This window comes from Protomyctophum bolini (genome assembly GCF_963924005.1).
Source record: "Protomyctophum bolini genome assembly, chromosome: 4".
Taxonomy (NCBI): Eukaryota; Metazoa; Chordata; class Actinopteri; order Myctophiformes; family Myctophidae; genus Protomyctophum; species Protomyctophum bolini.
Genome location: NC_137865.1, coordinates 49,705,702 through 49,728,473, shown reverse-complemented (window position 1 = coordinate 49,728,473; position 22,772 = coordinate 49,705,702). Strand labels below are relative to the sequence as shown.

General features: G+C 45.0%; 1 protein-coding gene across 1 annotated transcript in view; it reads right to left on the bottom strand.

Moving 5' to 3' along the window:
* cecr2 (CECR2 histone acetyl-lysine reader) overlaps nucleotides 1-18,783 on the bottom strand; it is an 81,791-nt gene extending 63,008 nt beyond the window's left edge. The window contains exon 1 of the mRNA XM_080762288.1: nucleotides 18,605-18,783. Within this exon, the coding sequence (XP_080618414.1) occupies nucleotides 18,605-18,742 (138 nt within the window). The 5' untranslated portion in view covers nucleotides 18,743-18,783. The remainder of the gene's footprint in view (nucleotides 1-18,604) is intronic.
* Between the last annotated feature and the right edge of the window lie 3,989 nt (nucleotides 18,784-22,772).

Here is a 22,772-nt window from a genome sequence, read left to right as displayed (position 1 = left end):
GTGCATAATTACATCCACCCATGTTAACCCATTCACACACACACACACCGATGGCAGAGGAACCTCACAGTTCCCATCCATCCATCCGGCCACTCTACCGCTGATCCACTGCCGCCTCCTGAAGATTTGGGCTAGATTTTGAACTAGTGGATAATAAGATGTTATAGCTTTCTACGTGGGACACATGTAGGTTCGATTCCTCAGACGTTGCATTATTTGTGCCGTGTGACCCAGATCAGGTATCCTGGTGTGGAGAGGTCATGGGGGGGGGGGGCGGGGGGGGGCAGTGGCTTGGAGCCTCTTGCCTGATGACCTAAAGCCTGATGACATCACCCCCGGCCAATAGGGTGAATTCCCCTTTAGGCTAACGGTGGATAAGATGTTGACTTTCCACGCGAGACACGCAGGTTCGATTCCCAGTTCAGAAACCCGTCCACCAGTGACATCGTTAGGCAGATTTTTTTTATTATCGTGAGAACGATGGCTTCCATTTTCGCATTGCAACTTTTCAGGACTAGAAAGCCTGCAGTTTCTATTAGCTTGTATTCCCCATCGATGATGTCACTGGTGGACGGGTTTCTGAACTGCCCACAGCCCTCCTATGAGACACAGACTGAGTAGAAAAAAATAGTCATCATTTTATCATGATTATTAGTGAGGACTAGTATATGAAGATAAGTTGAAAAGTGGTCCTTTAAGCTCTATATTCTTCATTGTATAATGGTTGCGTGCAAACATTGTCGATCTACAAGCTCACAGTGTGTTACAAGTCATGATGCAACGCGTTATATACATCTAACAATAAATGCACCAAGTCTCTGTGTGTACGTCTGAAATCAACGTAACTTGAGAAGCGTGTTCATGGTGTTTTTCCTTTTCTTGTGAACGTGTCTGTTATCTGTACGCAGCTGTGACTCTGTCTCCAAGACACATTTCTCCCAAGGGAGACAAATAAAGACAACCTTGAACCTTGAATATACTCTACGACAACGTGTGTCCTTATCCCAAATTCCCAATGAGCTCATCTGCATCTCTCCCATTCTCTCTCTCCCCATTTACTGTCAGTCAACTGTATTCCATCAATAACAGCCCCCCCCCCCATAAACTGATGAATCATAAATCATGAATCCGCAGTATTTACATAGTACACCTTGTCAGAGAACTTTGAGGGCAGTGAAAAAAGAAGTGTATAAAAAGGCATTCATTAATCTTTCATTATTAATGTGAAAGTTTGAAGAAATTGTGATTGATTTGAAGTCACATCACCAGCCCGCCCAGTCCTATTCCACACGCACACACACACGCACACACACACACACACAGCGCAGAAAGTGTGAATCAGCGAGACGCTGTCTTGTCTGAAGTTGTGCCATCATAGAAGCAACACTTAAACCCCCCCCCCACCCCCCACCATCTCCTTTTAATCCATTTGCTTCTAGACAAGAAAAACAAGAAGACTATGTGTGCACTCAGCAGCAGCTCACACAGGCAGCCAGCTCTGACTTATTTGCAAGATCTAATAGGGCTAAATCTTCTTTCACAATCATGATGCCGGGGGCTCTGGGAAGAATAGAACCCCCCCCCCACCCCACACACCCCCCCACCCCCCCTCCAGACAGACTGCGGCAGCAGCCAGCCAGCACCCAGGCAGAGAGAAGAGAAGAGAAGAGAGACCCTCCAGCCTTCAGGGGGAAGGGAGGGAAGGGGAAAAGAAAGCCACCATCTGGGGTTTAGTCATGGTGATGCCAGGCCTAGAGGAAGGGAAGGGAAAGGGGGCTCAGGGTAGTCAGTGGGCCAAAGAGTAGTGGAGGATACAAACATACATACAGTACATTTGGAAACATGGATGGATTGGATGGATTGGACGGGACAAACTAGTTATAGTGCCAGTGGACAAAAAGGTGTTGGTGGCTGACGGGACAGGTTCACTCCAGGCCGGGGGGGGAGGAGCTATAGCCCAGGAAGACGGGCGGGCCGTGGGCGCCCAAACCACCCAGGAGAGGGGAGGGGCGGGTGAGTGACGTGGACGGACGGACGGACGCAGGTCGACAACTGAAGCTGAGATGTCAGAGCAAATGGCAGCCAGGCGCTAGACTCACACACCGGTCACGCAAAAAGGTTGACTTCAGGCAGAGATGAGGGATTCAAGCCCTATGCTGTTTATATAGCACCTTTATCCAAGGTGCTTCAAAACCCATTTTGACCCGAGATCAGATTCTATAAATGTTCTTCTACATCCTGACAGTTTTCTGTAAAAGCTATGTTTCTATGTCAGTCGTTCTTCGATTTTTCAAAAAATAGCAGACCTACAAGCTCGTAGCGCGCCACTCGGTGGCGCGCTACGAGCTTGTAGATGGGTTAACATAGTTTGTGCATTACATTCACCCACACTACCATTCTCACACACACACCGATGGCGGAGAAAACCATGCAAGGCACCACCAACCCTGCACACCGGGAGCAATTAGGGGGTTCAGCGTCTTGCTCAAGGACACTTTCGACACCACCAACTCTGGGGGAGGAGCCCACAACAGGGATCGAACCGGGAACCTCATGGTTAGCTGCTCTCATACATCCAGCTGCTCTATACCGCTGAGCCACTGCCCCGCCAGTTTAATAAAACGTGGCTAATGAGCCTGTTAACTGTGGAACAACATGACTCTATACCAGACAGAGAAGCAGCCAAACTTCTCATCATCTCTCCCCGCATCGCACGAGGTCCAGACCACCGCCGGGCGCCGCCGTCGGCCCACACTGTGCACCCATTTAACCCTGAAAAAGACAATTAGCACCAGTGTCCACTCTCCCCCCACCTCCCCTCCTCCAATCCCTTCCAGTCCGTCTTGGAGATTAACCCGTTTTGGGGCGGGGGAACCCCTTTTGGTGTTATAGCATTATGTTATGCTTTAGCTATTTAAAAATAGCAGATCTACAAGCTCGTAGCGCGCCACCGAGTGGCGCGCTATGAGCTTGTAGGTCTGCTATTTCTGAAAAAAATCGAAGAACGACTGACATAGAAACATAGCTTTTTCAGAAGACTGTCATTTTCAAACAGACATTTTTTAGAATCTGATCTCAGGTCAGAATGGGTTAAATAATAAACAAGGAAGAGGCCAGCGTCCTTTAGAGCAGGACAGGAGCAATGAAGACGTTACGACCAGAAGCATGACCACGGTGACCACGCACCGAATGGGGGCGACCAGCAGAGAGAGGCGAGCGAGAGGAGGAGGAACACGGGGCCGGGCCGGGGCTTTTTTTGGCGACCAATCAAGCGCCAGGCCGGGCGTCTGTCTGGCACTAGGCCTTCCCTTCCCTTCGCTGCTCAGGCTGATGAAGGACACATCCTCCTCCTCCTCCAGGGTTCCAGGGGGCCGGGGCGCCTCATGGAGGAGGCTGTGGTTCAGGGATCATTTCACAGAGACACTGGACTGGACCAGAGGAACATGAACCAGAGACTCACTGACTGGACCAGAGGGAACAGAACCACAGACTCACTGAATGGACCAGAGGGAAAAGAACCAGAGACTCACTGAATGGACCAGAGGGAAAAGAACCAGAGACTCACTGACTGGACCAGAGGGAACAGAACCAGAGACTCACTGACTGGACCAGAGGGAACAGAACCAGAGACTCACTGACTGGACCAGAGGGAACAGAACCACAGACTCACTGACTGGACCAGAGGAACAAGAACCAGAGACTCACTGAATGGACCAGAGGAAACAGAACCACAGACTCACTGACTGGACCAGAGGGAACAGAACCAGAGACTCACTGACTGGACCAGAGGAAACAGAACCACAGACTCACTGACTGGACCAGAGGGAACAGAACCAGAGACTCACTGACTGGACCAGAGGAAACAGAACCACAGACTCACTGACTGGACCAGAGGGAACAGAACCAGAGACTCACTGACTGGACCAGAGGAAACAGAACCAGAGACTCACTGACTGGACCAGAGGGAACAGAACCAGAGACTCACTGACTGGACCAGAGGGAACAGAACCACAGACTCACTGACTGGACCAGAGGAAACACAACCAGAGACTCCAGAGACAAAGAGAGAGTCAGCATGGAGGGGAGGGGGACGGGGCAGGGGAAGGGTCCGCCGGACAGCCATGTTGACCCTGGGTCTACATCCTGCAGACCCCCACACACACACACAAGTGTACACACAAACACTCATCCTTTCTACGTCACTCCCTCCCTTCTGAACCTAAAACCTTCCATCTCTCTCCTCCCCTTTTCTCCAGTGACACTGAAGTGTATCTGCACAGGAACAATGTGCACGGAGCCGGACACACACACACACACACACACACACACACACACACACACACACACACACACACACACACACACACACACACACACACACACACACACACACACACACACACACACACACACACACACACACACACACACACACACACACACACACACACACACACACACACACACACACACACACACACACACACACACACACACACACACACACACACACACACACACACACACACACACACACACACACACACACACACACACACACACACACACACACACACACACACACACACACACACACACACACACACACACACACACACACACACACACACACACACACACACACACACACACACACACACACGGGGGAAGACATCCCTGCCATCACCACTGACTGGAACCTCTGGGAGAAGAAAAGAGACCCTCCCCAGCAACGCCACCACAGCAGTCAGCACCTTCCAACTGGATCACTGGGTTTGTTAATATCCCGCCCGGGGCCCGGTGGGCCGGTGGCGGTTTCACAGAACACAAAGGTTGTGCTCTCAACGGTGGCATTCATTAGGAAAAGGTCTCGGTTACATGAAAAAGGACAGTGGATTTTTTTTGTCCTAGTATTCCATGTCCAGTCGCTCATCCACACATACAACTATGTTCTCAGACCACCACCCGATGACCCAAAGGGGAAGAACACACGACCTGCACAGATGGTCCATAAAATTAAATACGGAGAGGTCCCAGCAGTTTTAAGAACATGTTTCAGGTAAACGAGGTACACAACCATTTCACCAGAGCCAGTATTGCAAAGGCTCATTCATTTATATAGGAGCCACACAGTGGAATAGCCTGGAAACCAGTGTTAAACTGACCTCCAATTTGAGGACAAATTTGGCTACTGGAAAAGGTTCCCCTATAAAGGTTCATCTTAGAGGGATGGATAGGGATGTACTTGTTGAGTTGTGTATGTAATGTATATGTACTGTTATGTATTTGTGATGTATTTTAAAGTATTGTTCAGTGTGAGAGGACCCCAGTGGAAATAAAGTCTTTGGACTTTACTGTGTAATCCTTGAATCGCTGATTATAATGTTGTATTATGATTGCTTTTCTAAATCAAATCAAATCAAATAAAAGAAAGCCACACTTTCTGTGTATAGGGCCCTGGTTCTCAAAGTGGTCACTGAGGGGGTTATAGGGGGGTCCCAACCAAATTGTAAGCCCCGTACGGCAGAAAGGACCCCCCCCCCAATTCAAACTAGCTTGTTATCGTTTTCTCAGAGAAAACAACAGCAGAGACTGAGACAGAGGCTTTTCCGTGCTATAATGCCACAGTGACAGTGAGGACAGTGAGGTGTGCATCTCATCACATGCACACCTCACTGGGCCCCTTCCTTACTTCCTCCCTTCCTTCCTTCCGCTAACTCATCTGCCAACGTTGACACTCAGAGGACGAAACCAGAATAGAAGATTAACAAGGCGAGTATGAATGTGTCATGTGACAGACGGGCCCAGTTGGCCGAGGCACTCAGCAGAGACACACTGACCCGTCCCCCCACTGACCGGCATGCAGGACCGGGTGACAGCCAATCAGCAGCCACACCGACCCGTCGGTAACAAGACAACTCACCCCGTTTCTGTTTTCTGTACAAATATAATTTATGAAAAAAATCTACTACAGTGAAGTCTGTTCACAGAAGTTGTTGTAGGATATGTGGGGATTATCTGACGAGGTACCATTTGAGGGGGCAAAACCTTACATATACTAAATAATACTAAATTGTTTATAGGGTCAATATAAGTAAAATAATATAGCCATTCCACAGGAGTATCTTTTTAGATTTTTCCAAAAAGAATACAAACAGCCAATAGCATAATTACAAAGTTATCCCCCTCACTGGTGAAAGTTCCGGGAGGAAAAACGGGCAAGCACCGGGGTGAGTTGTCCAGTATTCGACCCGTCCCCCGCTGTTCGGCAGGACCGGGTGACAGCCAATCAGCAGGCCACACTGACCCGTCCCCCCCCCCGCTGTCCGGCAGGATGACCTGGTGACAGCCAATGGCGGCACGGCAGCCCGCCCCATACGGGAGAGAGAGAGACCGGTGTCCCACAATGTTAGGAGTGATGGAATGTCAGGGAATGTTGACACTAAGACCCCGAGAGCGCCACGGAAAACCACCCAACGCCCCCCACTCTGTCAGGGCCAATGACAGCCACTTCCTGCACCCCCACCTCCCATCACCAGCACCACTGCATGGTAACCCAACCGACACACACACACACAGTCTCACACACACACACACACACACACACACACACACAGTCACACACGGATTGGGTTGCAACTGCAAGGGTGCAGCGGACGGTCATCTTCCACACCTCCACACACACACACACACACACACACACACACACACACACAGGACATCGGTCAGAAAGAATGAGAGAGCAAATGGGATGTAAAGAAGGAGAACGATTATGCACATCCGAGTTTCAGAATACGGTGCTGGACCCCAAAAAATTACTGAATGAAGAAAAAAAGTGTAATGTCCGCAACACGATACAGTATAGAGCAAATTAGTGATGCACTGAATATTCGGCAGAAAATGGCTAAAAATGCATTTTCGGCCTATTCGGTTTCGGACCGATAGATCACCGAATAGTGTATGCAATTAATGTATTCAAAAGAGCTGAATAAATGTTTTATGGACCCATAATAGTGATTATTATTTAAGTTAAGTTTTGCCATAACCATTTATTTTGCCATAAATCAGGTAGCTTTAAGGTACGGCCGTGACGGCAATGGTAGGAAAAAAGATATATAATATTAATCATATTCGGTATTCGGCCAACTGTTTCCTATATTCGGTTTCGGCCAAGAATTTCCCTTTCGGTGCATCCATAGAGCAAATGGGAAGCCTCATTCACACATGAACCCGGAAGTTATCTAGTTCTCAAAACGTATACCCTCCAAATTCATATGCGCTTGGCCCGCGGACCGCCCATCTGAACATATGCTGTGCCAGTGAGTGACCCCCCCACACAAAAGCAGAACCGCAAGCTTGTAAAGGAAGAATCACACCTGTGTGAGGTGAGGGGCGCCCACTGTGGCTGCCAAATAAAGAAAACATTAAAAAGTCCATAGACTTGGCTTATGCCACATGACATGACGTCACGGGGACATGAATAAAGCAAGCGGAACGTCCATAGACTTGGCTGCAACATGACGTCACAGACAAAGCCATGCGTGTTGCAGTGGCTACCACCCTAAAACAAAGAGGGGTCAGAGCCCCAGCCCCCCCGACCCCCACTCTGACAACCACTGTGATCCAATACATTAACCTGTTATTAATAATGCAGATGTCCCTGACGGTAGGATATTTGAACTATATAATGGTGAACGCATGAGGCCTATGCATTGTACATGCGTTGTGTAAACCGGTGGCTGCACACACACACACACACACACACACACACACACGCACACACACACACACACAGGTGCCCTCCTTTCTTCTCTTTCCCCTCCCCCCTCTCTTTTTAATTTATGTACTTATTGTTTTGTAATTTTCCCCTTCTCCAGTATTGTCTCTGCATGGGGGAAGAGTGGGTGGGCATAGTGGGTGGGTGGGAGGAGAATGAGGGGTGACTTAAGACGTATGTATTAACAAATGTACAGTATATGCTGACATGAACAAGGACCCCACATGGGAGGGGGAAAAATGTAAAAAACCCAATAAAAAGATATAAAAAAATACAATAAAATAAGATGTCCAACTCAGCAAGGTGACACTTCCAGGTCCCTGGAGTTAATTGGGTGTAATAAATGTCTGATTCAGCCCCAACAGCTCTATATCTATGTGTGAATGAATCAGGAGACTTTACATCCTGGGCAAACTGGGCGTGTTGGTGATTGTGCTTCTACAGTCGGGAAGAGAAGACTTGGAGGTGCTTGGAGAGAGAGAGAGATACTGAAATTCACTATAAATTCACTGAGAAAACAGTGGTCAGAGTGGATAAAGCAGTTCATTGATCCAGCGATTTCTGATAGTAATAGTTTGAGTTGGCAATACTCAGATTCAATCTTCCAATTAATTAAATTTAAACACAAGTTGTCTCCAGAGTTAAAACACTACCTATATAGAGCACCCAGCATTATACAACAGGTCGTTTCGAGGAAGCAATCGGATTGGTTGAAAAACAGCCATCTAGCCACGCTTCAAACCAGCATCATTGAACGGCTAATCAAAACAAAGAATTCAGCTGCTCTGTTCTCCCAGAGCGCAGAAAACTCGGTGGCTAGGCTAGCTATAGTTTCTTGGGACATTTGTGGTCGTAGAGGCTACATCTGTCATTAAAGAAATATATGTTTAGTTTTAAGGGTAACTGTTGTATAATTGCAATATTACACACTGCGTTGCTTTCGGAACTCGCCCTGCAGAATCGCAGGCGTGCATTAATGACATTAAACCACCCCCTCTCGTGTAATATTTCTTAAATGTCCCACTCTGATGGCTTATAAGCAAAAGATTCATGTTCTAATGAAGATACATGCAGATTTCTTTTTCTTTTTCCAGTGTACTGTAGGGATTTATCCACTTCATCAATGACGTAACTAATGTTTATAGAGATGGTGCCCTTTTCATTTGATCATGGTTAGGTGTGCTGTCGTGCTGATTTGAGCACATTCTAAATGTACTATGAACTAACAGTTCAGTTGACTAGTCAGTTTCTTTATCAGAACCTGGTATAATACAGGTTTTAACCCTATTTTGGCATTCCTAAAATCTTCCCAATACATGTGCAGGTCTTCAAAAAGGGGGCCTGGACCCCTAGGGGTCCTTGGAGTTACTACAGGGGAAACACCCCATTTTTTGCCATTTTGGGTGAATGTAAAGAAATGACGCCGCTTTCCTATTGTAGTCATGTATTGTAGACGTTGTCGAGAACTCAAGATACATCCTCAATGTCATTCCAGCCTGCACATTGATCTGAACATAGGCCAATGTTATTATTGATCTATAGCTTTACAACGTGCATTAAATTCTCCCATTCTTCTGTAAATATACCTGGAAATAAAAAATAAAGTTTCATTCCAACGTTGAAATGATTTTTTACAAATTCTCAAAATGTCATTCAAGTTGTATTGATTCACTGGCAGAAGAAATCCATTATTGTTCATGTTCTATATTTAGTATGTTTTTTAATCGACCGCTAGTTGGGAAACGAACTAGTTCGTTAAGTGACCTGGTGATGTATGATGACATCAATGTCAGTTACTGGGAAGTCGGAGACTTGTCAAGAACTTCCACAGAAAGGGAGTTTGAATTTCAAGCGAAAGTGAACCGGATTGACTGGTTGAGTCTATTAGGACATGTCAAATGTGCCCATATAATCATGCAATCGCATGTGTCTGCGATCTATGAGTTTAATATGGAAGGTTAAGAGAACAGAGTAAGGGCAACCATGGGAAAGGAATAGCTCCGGACGGCTAGCATATGGCCAGTTAAATTATACTGACTGTTAAGGGCTTGATTTAATTCACCTCAAATTAACAAATTTGATATTCATTTTAATGTCCCCTCACCCAACTCAACGGTGGTCCCCAGGTTGATTATTAGTCAGCGTGGTGGTCCCTGGTTCATAATCAGTTGAAAACCCCTGCACTACAGTACTGACAGCAGCCAGGCGGTCATGAATCTCCTGATATAGTTCAAACTCAACACAAACACTGTTAACACTAGAGTACTGACAGCAGCCAGGCGGTCATGAATCTCCTGATATGCAGTCAAACTCAACACAAACACTGTTAACACTACAGTACTGACAGCAGCCAGGCGGTCATGAATCTCCTGATATGCAGTTCAAACTCAACACACTGTTAACACTACAGTACTGACAGCAGCCAGGCGGTCATGAATCTCCTGATATGCAGTTCAAACTCAACACAAACACGTCTCTCCTGTTCAACCACAGCCTTCAGTCTGCAAGCATGACACCAGTAGCTCACTAAAAAGCCAATTAACCTCGCATCAGACTTTCCACCGGACGAAAGCCTGATATTATATTGTTCCAAACTGGCCTGTAAAATGGTAAATGGTGCATTTATATAGCGCCTTTATCCAAGGCGCTTTATAAATTGCGGCGGAAGCCATGCAAGGTACCAACCAGCACATCGGGAGCAATTTGGGGTTCAGTGTCTTTGCCCAAGGACACTTCGACATGTAGACAGGAGGAGGAGGAGCCGGGATTCGAACCGCAGACCCATGGATCATTGGACGACCTGCTCAGCTCTACCTCCTGAGCCACAGTCGCCCCTGAAGCGACCGGACTGGTTCCGGAATTTGGAGGCACTTTGTTTTGGTTCCCCCATGAATCACCATTTAGCTATAGCCTACCAATCTATAGTCTCGCCAGTCGCTTGAAATAAAAGATGGATATAACAAACAAATTATTCCTATAAGTTAAACTATGACACCATCAAGGGTTCTATTGGCTAAAGGCCCACTACTGTGTTTCCAGTCATTTGTGTTACACTGACTCACCTAACCTCACCTCACGGTTAGGTGACAATCATGTGCCTTACAGGATTCAGGAAATGAAAAAGAAATAACCAATGTAATTATCAGTTACTCACAAGGATCTTATTGTTAATACTTTTCATTGGTAAAATACATAAACCCCACAGCCTTAACCACTTTCAAATGTTAGCAGAATTCAAGAGGTCACATGTAGTAAGCAATGTTGACCTGTGGAAAACCACAAGCCAGGATCCCATTGACTTACAGATCCGAAAACACCCTCAGAAACCTGCGACAAACAAACATCACCAGACAAATGGAACCCCCGAGGAAAAAGGAAACGAGGTCACCCCAGGAACAGCTGGAGAAGAAGCATGGAGGCAGAAATGGCAGAGAGTGGTTCAACTGGGGAGATCTCCAAAGAACGGCTAAAAGCAGAGTGAAATGGAGGACATTTGTCAACGGCCTAGAGGAGCAAGAGGTCTTAAGTAAGTCATGTAGACTGGCTATTTCCTCTAGTTGCGTGACACCCTTGGGAAACGACGGTCATTGTTAATTTACTAAACATGGAGACACACAGGATGGAGAATCGGAGATACAAGGTTTCTGCACGACACGCTAGGCTCAGCTTTAGTATCTCCTTAACCCATTTAGACCTGGGAACGACGTTTTCTGAAAAACCCTATGTCGTTCTAAAACATTTTCCCCAGATTCCCCAAGATTATAGTATGTACAGTAATTGGCCGCCGACCGCCATCAAGGATTTGAGTTAAAACCGTTGGCTCTGAAAGAATATATATATTCAAACTAAAGATTTGCACTACATTTTCACGATTAAAAGAAAATATCAGACCTACAAGCTCATAGCGCTGCACTCGGTGCCGCGCTATGAGCTTGTAGATCTGCTATTTTTCTAAAGCTAAAGTATAACATAATGCTACACAAAAAGGGGTTTCCGCCCAGAATGGTTTAACAGGGAAATCATTTGTTATGAGTTTAGGGGCTGTGTTGACTTTTTTGATTAATAATCAAATAGTCAAAAAGAATATTAAAAAAAAATCCATCAACTAATTAATCCATTAACCACTGCAGTGGTACTATGAACTTGTTTTTGTCTAATCTGTATGATAGTAGTACGTTATAACATTGATTCCATGCTACTGTATGTACCACCATGTACAAATATGCTCTTGACTCATGCAATAAACTCATGAAATATGAAAGCGTCTCTGCCTCAAACATCCTGATCTGTTCCAGAATTCCAACAGTGATCTTGCAGTCATGTCATAATTGATCGTTTGGTCATACTAACTGTACATATGGGGGAAAAAATCAGCAGGTTGGGCTGAGTGCATAACATGCTCTGAGAGAGAGAGAGAGAGAGAGAGAGAGAGGTCGTGACCTGCCCCTCCCACTGTCCTGTCTGAACAGATAAGCCGACACTGCTTTACAAAGCCTTGGGATACAGTTGTCATAAACGACAGGTCTAAAGTAATGAGTCACTCTGCAGGTTTGTTCTAAAGTATTCCACCTGTCCAACATCATTTCTGATATGAACCTTTATAGAGAAAGGATATCCCCTTGAGATGTATCATCTCGTTTTCGAGGGGGTCCAGGCTAGCAACATATACAGCAAATACAGAGCGATACATTAGACAGAAACGTTACAACAAGTACATCCACGCATACGTTACAAAACAGAACAGAAAGCTCTCCACAAGCTGGCCTCTCCCACCCCACCTAATCACCCAGAGAATAAGGCACTTAATGCATCATGGTACTCATATAGTGGACATAGATCAGAAATCTAAAATCTAAACAAACTGTTACATATACTGATACAGTCTCAAGTCAATGGAGTGGATTGTTATGGTGAACCTTCGATGAGGCCTTTATTAGGAGGAGCCATTCGAGCCGCAAGTGGAGCCTGCAGTGCTACCGGTGCCCAGCGGTGGAGCCTGCAGAACCACTGCGGCTCAAGAATCCACCACTCCTGAATGAAGTGTCTGGTGCTGCTGGGAGTCTGGTGCAACGGTCACTGTACTCCTGGTGAGAGCAGGAGTGGACCTGGTGAGACACTGGCGGTGCCCATGATCGAACCCGCGACGTCTAAAGGCCATGCGTTACCCGGGAGGCGGACTATTTTCCGACAGCATTCTAGCCGACGGGGCAACGGTCCGCTCCGCAGCGGGGGGACATTCGCTGCGATGCGAAAAAGCGATGGTCCGACATGCGCTGCTCCCGTGCTTGCGGTTAGGGTTAGGTTAGGATTGAGGTTTCGGATCAATATGCTGTCGGAAAAAAGACCTGCACCCGCGTTACCCTGAGCTACCCGGACAGTGGGGACACACCTCTAAACATTCGATGCATTTTCTTAGAAGTCGTTTCTTAGAAAGTCGTCATCTGATCATCTCCCTGGTCTGACTCAAAGACACAAGATCCTTGGATCTTGGAAATCTGAACCCCCTCCCCCGACTAAACAATGGTGGGCAGAACTTCTATCCTATTGCACACCGGAAAAAAATCATGTATAATGTGAAAGGAAACATATTACACTTTCACAAGATCTGGGGTCGGACAATGGATTACATACCAAATATGGGACAAGAACCGGAGAGAGCTAATTGAAGCATAACAGAGATGTTGTCATTTTTGTTATATTTGTCTGCTTGTCATTCTTGTTGTTGTCATGTTTATTTATTTATTTGATTATTCTTTTCATGTTGTAGCACAGATAATCATGGTCAAAAAGAAAAGCATACATTTGATAGTTTCTTGTACTAGGAAGGGTTGGAATTGTTCAGTTAGGAAATGTATTTATTTATTTATAACTTGCGCGCTATGAGCTATGAGCTTGTAGGTCTGCTATTTTTGAAAAATCAAAGAACGACTGACATAGAAACAGCTTTTTCAGAAAACTGTCAGGATGTAGAAGACATTTACAGAATCTGATCTCAGGTCAGAATGGGTTAATTTAGGAGCCCCGCTATAGTAACTACAAACAGAGGAGGAGCTGAGCAGGAAACACCGTGAGTCACCTAAGCTCTCTTTCCACACTACAGTAAGTCGGTGTAGTCATCGACGCTCAGTTACCGGCATTGTGTAGATTACAGATGAGTAACAGTTTGCCGCGTGACTCACCGCTGAATACTGCCATCCTCTGTAGTTCAGGTAAACCCAGCGGATTATAGAGGGACACTTCTATTTACTTTGGGTATGTAATTAAATATCAATGACTCAATGGCCAAAATTATTCAAGACAAAAAAGGATTGAAGAAGAACAACACATTGCTGTTCTCTAAAAAGCTTTTTTTGTGATGACCCAGCAGTGCATGCATGGTCTAAAAATACATCTTCCAAACAAGTCCTATTCAACGCGTGGCTTTTCTTTGCAGTGTTCTGCTACACTACACATGATGTAATTAGATTTACAATGAGGTGCTTTACATAACAACGTCCTCCGATGTCACCGTTATGGCCAGGACCGTGTGACGCATAACTGCAGAGTCTATAGGTGTCAACGTTCTGACAGCTAGACTCCCTCGCCATGAAGAACTAATGCCGTTACTCAGAAAGGCTGACCGTGATGATGACCATCATTGGCCATGTCAGTACTATGCAGAGGTGGAAAAGGTACTCACACTTTTTATACTGCAATGTAGAACTACAATTACAAGTACAAGTCCGGAGTAAGTAAAAGTATTGGCAAAATGTACCTAACCCATTTAGACCTGAGGACGATTCTACAAATTCAGTTTTCAGTTTTCTGAAAACCCCATGTTTCTACGTCATTCGTTCTCAAACATTTCCATGTCAAGGAGGACCCCCAAAAATATATGTAATTGGCCGCCGACCCCCATCTAAAAATATCTTGTTTCAGGGACCCCCCCCCCCCCCCGCCCAGAAGCAAAGATTTGAGTTTAAAAACGTTCGCTCTGAAAGAATATATATATTTAAAGATTTGTGCCACATTTCAACGCCTTTTCAAAAACTGCAGACCTACAAGCTCGTAGATCTGCTATTTTTCAACAGCTAAAGTATAACATTACATAATGCTATGAACACCAAAAGGTGTTCCCTTCCAGAATGGGTTTTAAAATACCAAAAGTAAAACTAACTAATTATGCATAATGTTCCATTTCACACGTTTTCAAATGTAGTGGAGTAGAGTAAAAGTACAACATACATTTTGTCTCTGAGATGTAGAAGTAAAAGTTTTGGAAATAGAAAATAGCATACTCAAGAAAAGTGAACACACACAGGCCCTTAGCTCTGTTCCATGCACGCATTAGAGCTATGTTACTATCAACTTCCGCCGCTCGCATGAATGCAGACCAGCCTCTACTCTTTAGTGTAAATAAAAAGAACGTTTTTGCTACTCACCAAAACAAAGGCGGGTTGTGTCAATACAAAGACTACTTTCCTTAGTGGAAGCACTCTGAGCCCCCCACCACACGTATAAACTGTACTTTTTGGCCAAAAAGGGATTTTGTTTCCACCGGAAAAAAATCTTTTTTAGTTACTCCGCTGCGCCCTCTACTGATATTGCCCAGAGAATTGCCTCATAGAGAATATTTTTCCTCCGGTGAAAAAAAATCCCTTTTTGGCCAAAAAGTACCGTTTATACGTGTGGTGGGGGGCTCAGAGTGCTTCCACTAAGGAAAGTAGTCTTTCTATTGTTTCTATTCCTATTAATTGTAAGTCCCATATCCTTGTACTGCGCAGGGCAGAATCGTAGAAGCAGTAGATGGATATGGATCAGAGCTAATAGGCCCTAGCCTCCCTCAAAATGTAATTTATAGTAGGCCTACTTAAATGTAGGCCTACTTAGCGGTGGTTACTTCACACCAGTGCCATTAGAAACCCTGTTCTTACTACTGAGATTAGAATATAAGAGCTTATATGACCTTGAACATGAGGGACTGCTGTCTAATTAACCCATTCTGACCTGAGATCAGATTCATACAAGGTTTCCACTGGACACACACTGGTCTGATGAACCCATTCTGACCTGAGATCAGATTCTAAAAAATGTCAGTCGTTCTTCGATTTTTTCCAAAAATAGCAGACCTACAAGCTCGTAGCGCGCCACTCGGTGGCGCGCTATGAGCTTGTAGATCTGCTATTTTTCAATAGTTAAAGCACGACATGATGCTAACACCAAAACGGGTTCCCGTTCAGAATGGGTTAAGATGTCACAGCATCAGAGAAGTCCATCCATCTCAATGCGTTTCCTAGTCGGAATGCTTTGGTGCTTTTGGACGCAACGCATGTGAGGCTGTGCTCAGTGACGCGGCTAAAGGTGGATAAATCATTCAACCAAATGGTGAAAAAACACTTCTCCTGCTACAGAAAAAATTGAATAACTCCCGAGAGAGTGTAGGGTAGGCTACTACAGATACAACCGAGATGGTGTAGGCTACTACAGAGGGTGTAGGCTACTACAGACGCAACCCAGAGGGTGTAGGCTACTACAGATGGTGTAGTAGGCTACTACAGACGCAACCCAGAGGGTGTAGGCTACTAGAGATGGTGTAGGCTACTACAGAATGGATGCAACCTAAATGATAAATGGAATGAATTAACACTCAGATGATTTCAGTGTAGGATACATTTACACCATAAGCGTTAAAATAATAATGGAAACGCCAACACGAGACCCTTAAAATTATCCCTGGCTAATAAGACAAATATGCCTTAAAACATTATAGGCTATACTTGCCCTCTATAACTTTTTTTTTTAAATAAAAGAACCTTAAATATTGTATTTCTTCATAAATAGAGAATCTTTCACAGTGACTGCTCCTGTCGCAAGTTGATGATGTCATATGCCCATGTGCGGTCCAGCCCTATGGAATTATGGAACTACACATGGGCATATGATGTCATCACCTTGCGACAGGACTCAGGAGCAGTCCCTATTGAGTGAAAGATTCGAAATTTATGAAATAAATAAAATATCTAAGATGTTTTTATTTTGTAATTTTAGTTATAGAGGGTCAAGGATAATGTTTTAAGGCATATTTGTCTTATTAGCCAATATCCAGGGATCCTTTTATTTAAACTTTCATCATGTATTGTAAACTGTAGGAGCATTGCTAATATGTGATCCCCATCTGCTTTGCCTCTCATCTAATAACAAAGCGATGCCTTCTCATCTCAGGGGGGTGGGGGAGAGAGGGGGGGGGGGGGGCTGCGTGAATGAGCGATGGAGAGACTGTTGATGCGTGATGTTGACCTTATCCGTTTCTTTTAAGTGCCATCATTCCTCGATGGATCAAACGCTCCATATCAGCTGAACTGGTACTCATCGATTACCAAGACAATGTAATAAACGCTTAGAGTGGCACACGACAGTGACGACACGCGGGAAATAACTGGGGGCTGTTGTGTTATTATTACCGCGAACAGGCAACAATGATGAGGATGATAAACTTCGATGATGTAACAGCGGTGATGTGACAACAGTAAAAGGCTCAATGCGGTATAGTAGGGTTAGCTAAAGGAACCGGAGAGGCGCAGAGTCGGCGCTCCGGATTCTGTTGAAGAGGGAATAAGAAGATTCGTCGCTTCTTCTTGTTGTATTAAATATAAAAAAAAGGATCGGAGGAGGCGATAAAACAATGAGTGAAACGGCATCTGCGTCCCTATGGCGACCCCAGCCAGATGGCAGCTTCAACTGCAGTAGAAGGACAATAAACCCGATCAGGAGGCTCGACGGAGGAACGAACGAATCCATCATCAACTTTAGGCTACTTTATTCGATAGAACAGTGATCTCAAAACATTATCATTGATGTCAATCAATACCCCCAAAGGGTAAATTAAAAGCGAACTCCTCAACGACCCCTAATGGGGTCCCCGGGCCCGACTTTGAGAACCGTGTGTGCCACAGAAAACACAACAACAACACTAGCCATTTTCAAACATAACATAAAACAACGGTAATCAATGAATTCACAACAGCTTGGCTTGGTTGGGACGCAACCTTTACGCACAACACCACAATTCATTTCATTTCACAATTCATACAAAAAAATAAATGCCGTGACAAAATACAATTGTCACGGTCTGTTCTTTTAATTACCATCTATATACTACTTTCTTTGATCCCCCAAATCACCACGTGATCAGATCAACCACAACATACACGGCGAAATGAAATGTGCAGAAGATCTTCTACGGTATCAGTTTCACAGAATGAAAACAAGTGGGTCGCACATGGCTTTGTAGTAACCTCAGATACTCATAATTCATTCACTGGAGTGTGTGTGTGTGTGTGTGTGTGTGTGTGTGTTGGGGGGGGTGGGAGGAGGAGGGGTCCAACCGAACTTTTCTACAAGCCCCCCCGTTTCATTTCATTGCAACAAAAATAAAGCCGAGCCTTCCCAGTTCTAGTCCCACGTGTTCTAGTCTACTCTAGCAGCGCTGCTTTGCTTTGCTTGTAAAAACGACCTGTTCGTTTATTATAAGGAATCATTCTTTCATTATAGAGGCACCGAAGCCTGAATTCACGGGAAGGCGTTGCTAACTTAGCGTTTAGCAGACAGGAATGAACCTATAACCGCATTTGAGCGTCTATCTCTCTCGGACAAAACAGAGAAGTAGTTCTGTTTGGGCAAACCGTGTAGTACTAGTAGTCTATCCACCATGGGGGTCGACTACTAGTAGCATACTGGGCTCAGTCAGTAGCTCGTTGTTGAGCTTGTTTATGTCGACTCTCCGTCGGTTTTAGACGGTTCCACACGCCTGAAAAGAAAGCTTTGAGTGTTCAATTCATTTTTTATTACCTCGATCTCAAAGTCCGGGAGGTGGAACGCCGTCCTGAAGAGCGAGCAGAAGTGCGCTATGGCGGGGACTTCCCACCACGACTGGATCTCCTCCACCGGGACCACAACAAGCACCGTACATCCCTCCTGCATGGACATGTTTCTCTGCAACTTCGCCCCTTAATTAATCCGCATCAGAACTTCCTCGTGTCTCCCGTATAGTTTCCCCCAAACGATATAAGAAGAACGTGACGATCTTTAGTATATCCTGAAGAGAAAAAAAACGTTCCCCGGCGGTTTATAAACAAGTCCAGTCCACCGCTTTTTTGTTGTTCCCTTTTTTTCTCACAGAAGAAGCGTCCAAAGTTGTCCGCCTGCTCCGCGTCGGTGTGTCGTTGCCATTGCGACCCGCCGCGTCTAGGAGCGCTACAGTAATCTGTGTCGGTCACACACACACACACACACACACCCGTTCTACACGAACAGATGGGGAGGGAGGGAGGGAGGGGGGGCGACGGGCGAGGCAAGACTATTAACCCGGGAGAGAGAGGGGTGCGCGTTTACCCGGGTTCCCGGGAAAAGTGCGCGGCGGTGATATATAAAGACTTGTTTTATATCTGTTTGCTGTTTAGGAAGCGACCTGGGTCGATACAAAGCGCGTTGGGAGAGATATCCGCGGTCAGAAGTGTGTGTTTGTGCTGTGATGACCACAGAGGTCTGGTCCATTAGTGGCACCTCCACCACCACCTCGGGGTGATCATAATAGTCCCGTCGGCGTTTAAAGGGAATCATTATTGTTGTGTGAATTATTGTGATTATTGATAATGATGGACTTATTGTGATTTATGGAAGGTTGCCCAATTTGACACCTTGTTGAAGTAGTGATGGTTTAAGGTTTATATATAGTGTGATTGTTTTGTTTCCTACTTTGTTTCTGTTTTTGCTTGCAGGCAGAATATAGGACAGATACTCGGGGAAAGGCTATTGCTTCAGTCTTCCTGTTTATTCCAGCAGTAATAATAATAACAACAAAACTTTGTTTTTGACTGTCCCAATTTAGCCGGCAATTTAGTGGCCCGGCTAGTGTAGCGTAATATTATGAAACATGAGGCAGTTTGTTTGGTAAACAAACAACACTGGACGTTTGGTGTTATAAATTACCCTCCGGCGCCCCCCACCGTCATCAGTGAGAAGTGCATGCATGCAAATCCATGCACTAAAGCAGCTAGATATATTTCTGTTAACATGTTTAAAAGAAAAAAGCAGACCAGCACACCGTCTGCACTTTATTGACTTTGTGCACTTTATGTGCATTTTTCTGAATACATTGAGCCCCGCCTCAGAGCATACAGGTGTGCATATTAAGACTTTGTTGCCTGTTAAAAGTTTTTGCAAGACAAAAAAAATAGTAATCTCTTTTCAAATGGCTTATGTAGGGTCAAAGTGGTTACATTGTTGCTATATTATTACATTACAAATGGAACCTACAGGTCTGTAAATCAAATGGAACCAAATGGACCGCAAGAGTTGACCCTCGCTTGTCAACAAAAACACCTTGAAGACCCTAACAGGAGCCCTCATATACGGGGGCCCTCATACAAGGTTTCTTCGACTATGCATGCACCTCATGGTACCACAGCACCTCTAAGGCCCTTAAAACAAGGCTCCAGACATCCCAAAAAAAACTGGTCATGCAGGCTACTATACTTGGCCTTACTCCCAGAACCCACCTCACCCCTACCCATCATGATAGGCTGGTTGAAAGAGTACAGCAACTTGCAATGGGCCTGGTGAGGTCTACAAGATCAGCTACACCAGGGATACTCAAATAGATTTACCTGTGGGCCACATTACAAAAATGGCAAGGGGCCAGGGGCCAGTAGATAAAATGACGACATTAATGATACTTGATAACTTCTCTCTTTCAATTGCTTTATTTTCGCAAAATGTATCAAAGTACAATGTGCAAGCTGTCTGCCTGCCTGTCTATGAGTAGCTGTCTGTCTGCCTGCCTGCCTGTCCAATTGTCCATGAGTAGCTGTCTGCCTGCCTGCCTAATTGTCCATGAGTAGCTGTCTGTCTGCCTGTCTATGAGTAGCTGTCTGCCTGCCTGCCTAATTGTCCATGAGTAGCTGTCTGTCTGTCTGCCTGTCTATGAGTAGCTGTCTGCCTGCCTGCCTAATTGTCCATGAGTAGCTGTCTGTCTGCCTGTCTATGAGTAGCTGTCTGCCTTCCTGCCTGTCCAATTGTCCATGAGTAGCTGTCTGTCTGTCTATGAGTAGCTGTCTGCCTGCCTGCCCAATTGTCTATGAGTAGCTGTCTGTCTGTCTATGAGTAGCTGTCTGCCTTCCTGCCTGTCCAATTGTCCATGAGTAGCTGTCTGTCTGTCTATGAGTAGCTGTCTGCCTTCCTGCCTGTCCAATTGTCCATGAGTAGCTGTCTGCCTGCCTGTCCAATTCTCCATAGCCAAATTCCAATACCCCAAATCTCAGCCACTCGCTCACTCACACTCGCTCACTCCAGCATGGTGGTGTTACGGTGAAATTGGTGACCTGCTGAAATAATGTGAAAATCTTGCAGACATCACATAATGTCAGTGTCCGAATTAAAATCGTTGCAGTTTGTTCATTAACAGAGTTCAACCTAGCGGTATTCAGGCCACATATTTAAAGACCTATGTAGTTGTGTGAAGTCCACAAGATGGTAACATATTTCGGCAGGTCACCAATTTCACCATGCTGTAGTGACCGAGTGGGAGTGAGCGAGTGGCTGAGATTTTGGGTATTGGAATTTGGCTCATGAGTAGCTGTCTGTCTGCCTGTCTATGAGTAGCTGTCTGACTGCCTGCCTGTCCAATTCTCCATGAGTAGCTGTCTGTCTGTCTGTCTGCCTGTCTATGAGTAGCTGTCTGCCTGCCTGCCAGCCAGCAAGTTGGTTAACAGAAAATAAATTGTTATGGCTGAGTAAAATAAAATACAATAAACACAATTTGCCTGAAAATAGATTACCCAGCTATGACCTTTTTCATGAAAAAAAATGAGTAGTGATATGGCTGACTGAGTAAAATAAAACAATCTACCTGAAAATAGATAGCTATAAGTGAAGAGCAATTTCCGCAATTTCCGCAATTACCATTTCCGCAATTTCCATTTCCGCAATTTCCGTTTCCACCTTTTCCGCAATTTCCATTTCCGCAATTTCCTCAATTTCCATTTCCGCAATTTCCATTTCCGCATTTCCGCAATTTCCGCAATTTCCATTTCCACCATTTCCGCAATTACCATTTCCATTTCCAACTATTAATGGCAGCTGGGTTTCTTCATTCAAATAAAATAGAATTCTGTCCGTTTAGCTATAAAATTATGTCAGGGAATAGGGATACACAGTATATGTCTTTCATTTGCATTGCATCCCCCCCAAGCTTTTATTTTCGTTCGAGTAATAGTACAACTCTAATAGTATTACTTATAATAATGTAATTAAAGATAACTTCATTCAGATTTTTTTTTTTTTATTTCATTTTCCAGATTTCTTTTTCTTCTTTTTTTTAGATTTTCTTTGGTGGGCCAGTCATAATGGTCCCGCGGGCCTGATGTGGCCCGCGGGCCTGAGGTTGAGTATCACTGGTCTACAGGATCAGCTACACCACAGACATTAGTTAGTAGCACTCAAAGTAGAGATGGGCTACAATACAATTACAAAGCGGTGATCGCAAGTTTCTCTCTCTCTCTCTCTCTCTCTCTCTCTCTCTCTCTCTCTCTCTCTCTCTCTCTCTCTCTCTCTCTCTCTTCAATTCAATTCAAAGGAGCTTTATTGGCATGAGAAAACGTACGTTTACATTGCCAAAGCAGAAGTGGAACAATAATAAACTAGACAACCTCGGAGAGGTCGCAATTTTAAAAAATTGCAGAGTGTGGTTGCCGCAGTGGCTTACATATATATACCCCTCCCACTGATATTGCCAGCCTGTTACAGTTTCAAGTCACACCTTAAATCGTGTGTAAGTAATTCGGAGGGGATTTAACCCCCGAAATTCTGGTTTTTCGACAAACGGTTACATTTATCGCGTTTGCGGCGCCCCCTATGGATGAAAATGGAATTGCTTTTGGAACTCGGTTGAACGAACCACCCCGGACATGTGATTCAAATTTTGGATGGATTGGACATTCCGTTCGTGATTTATGGCATT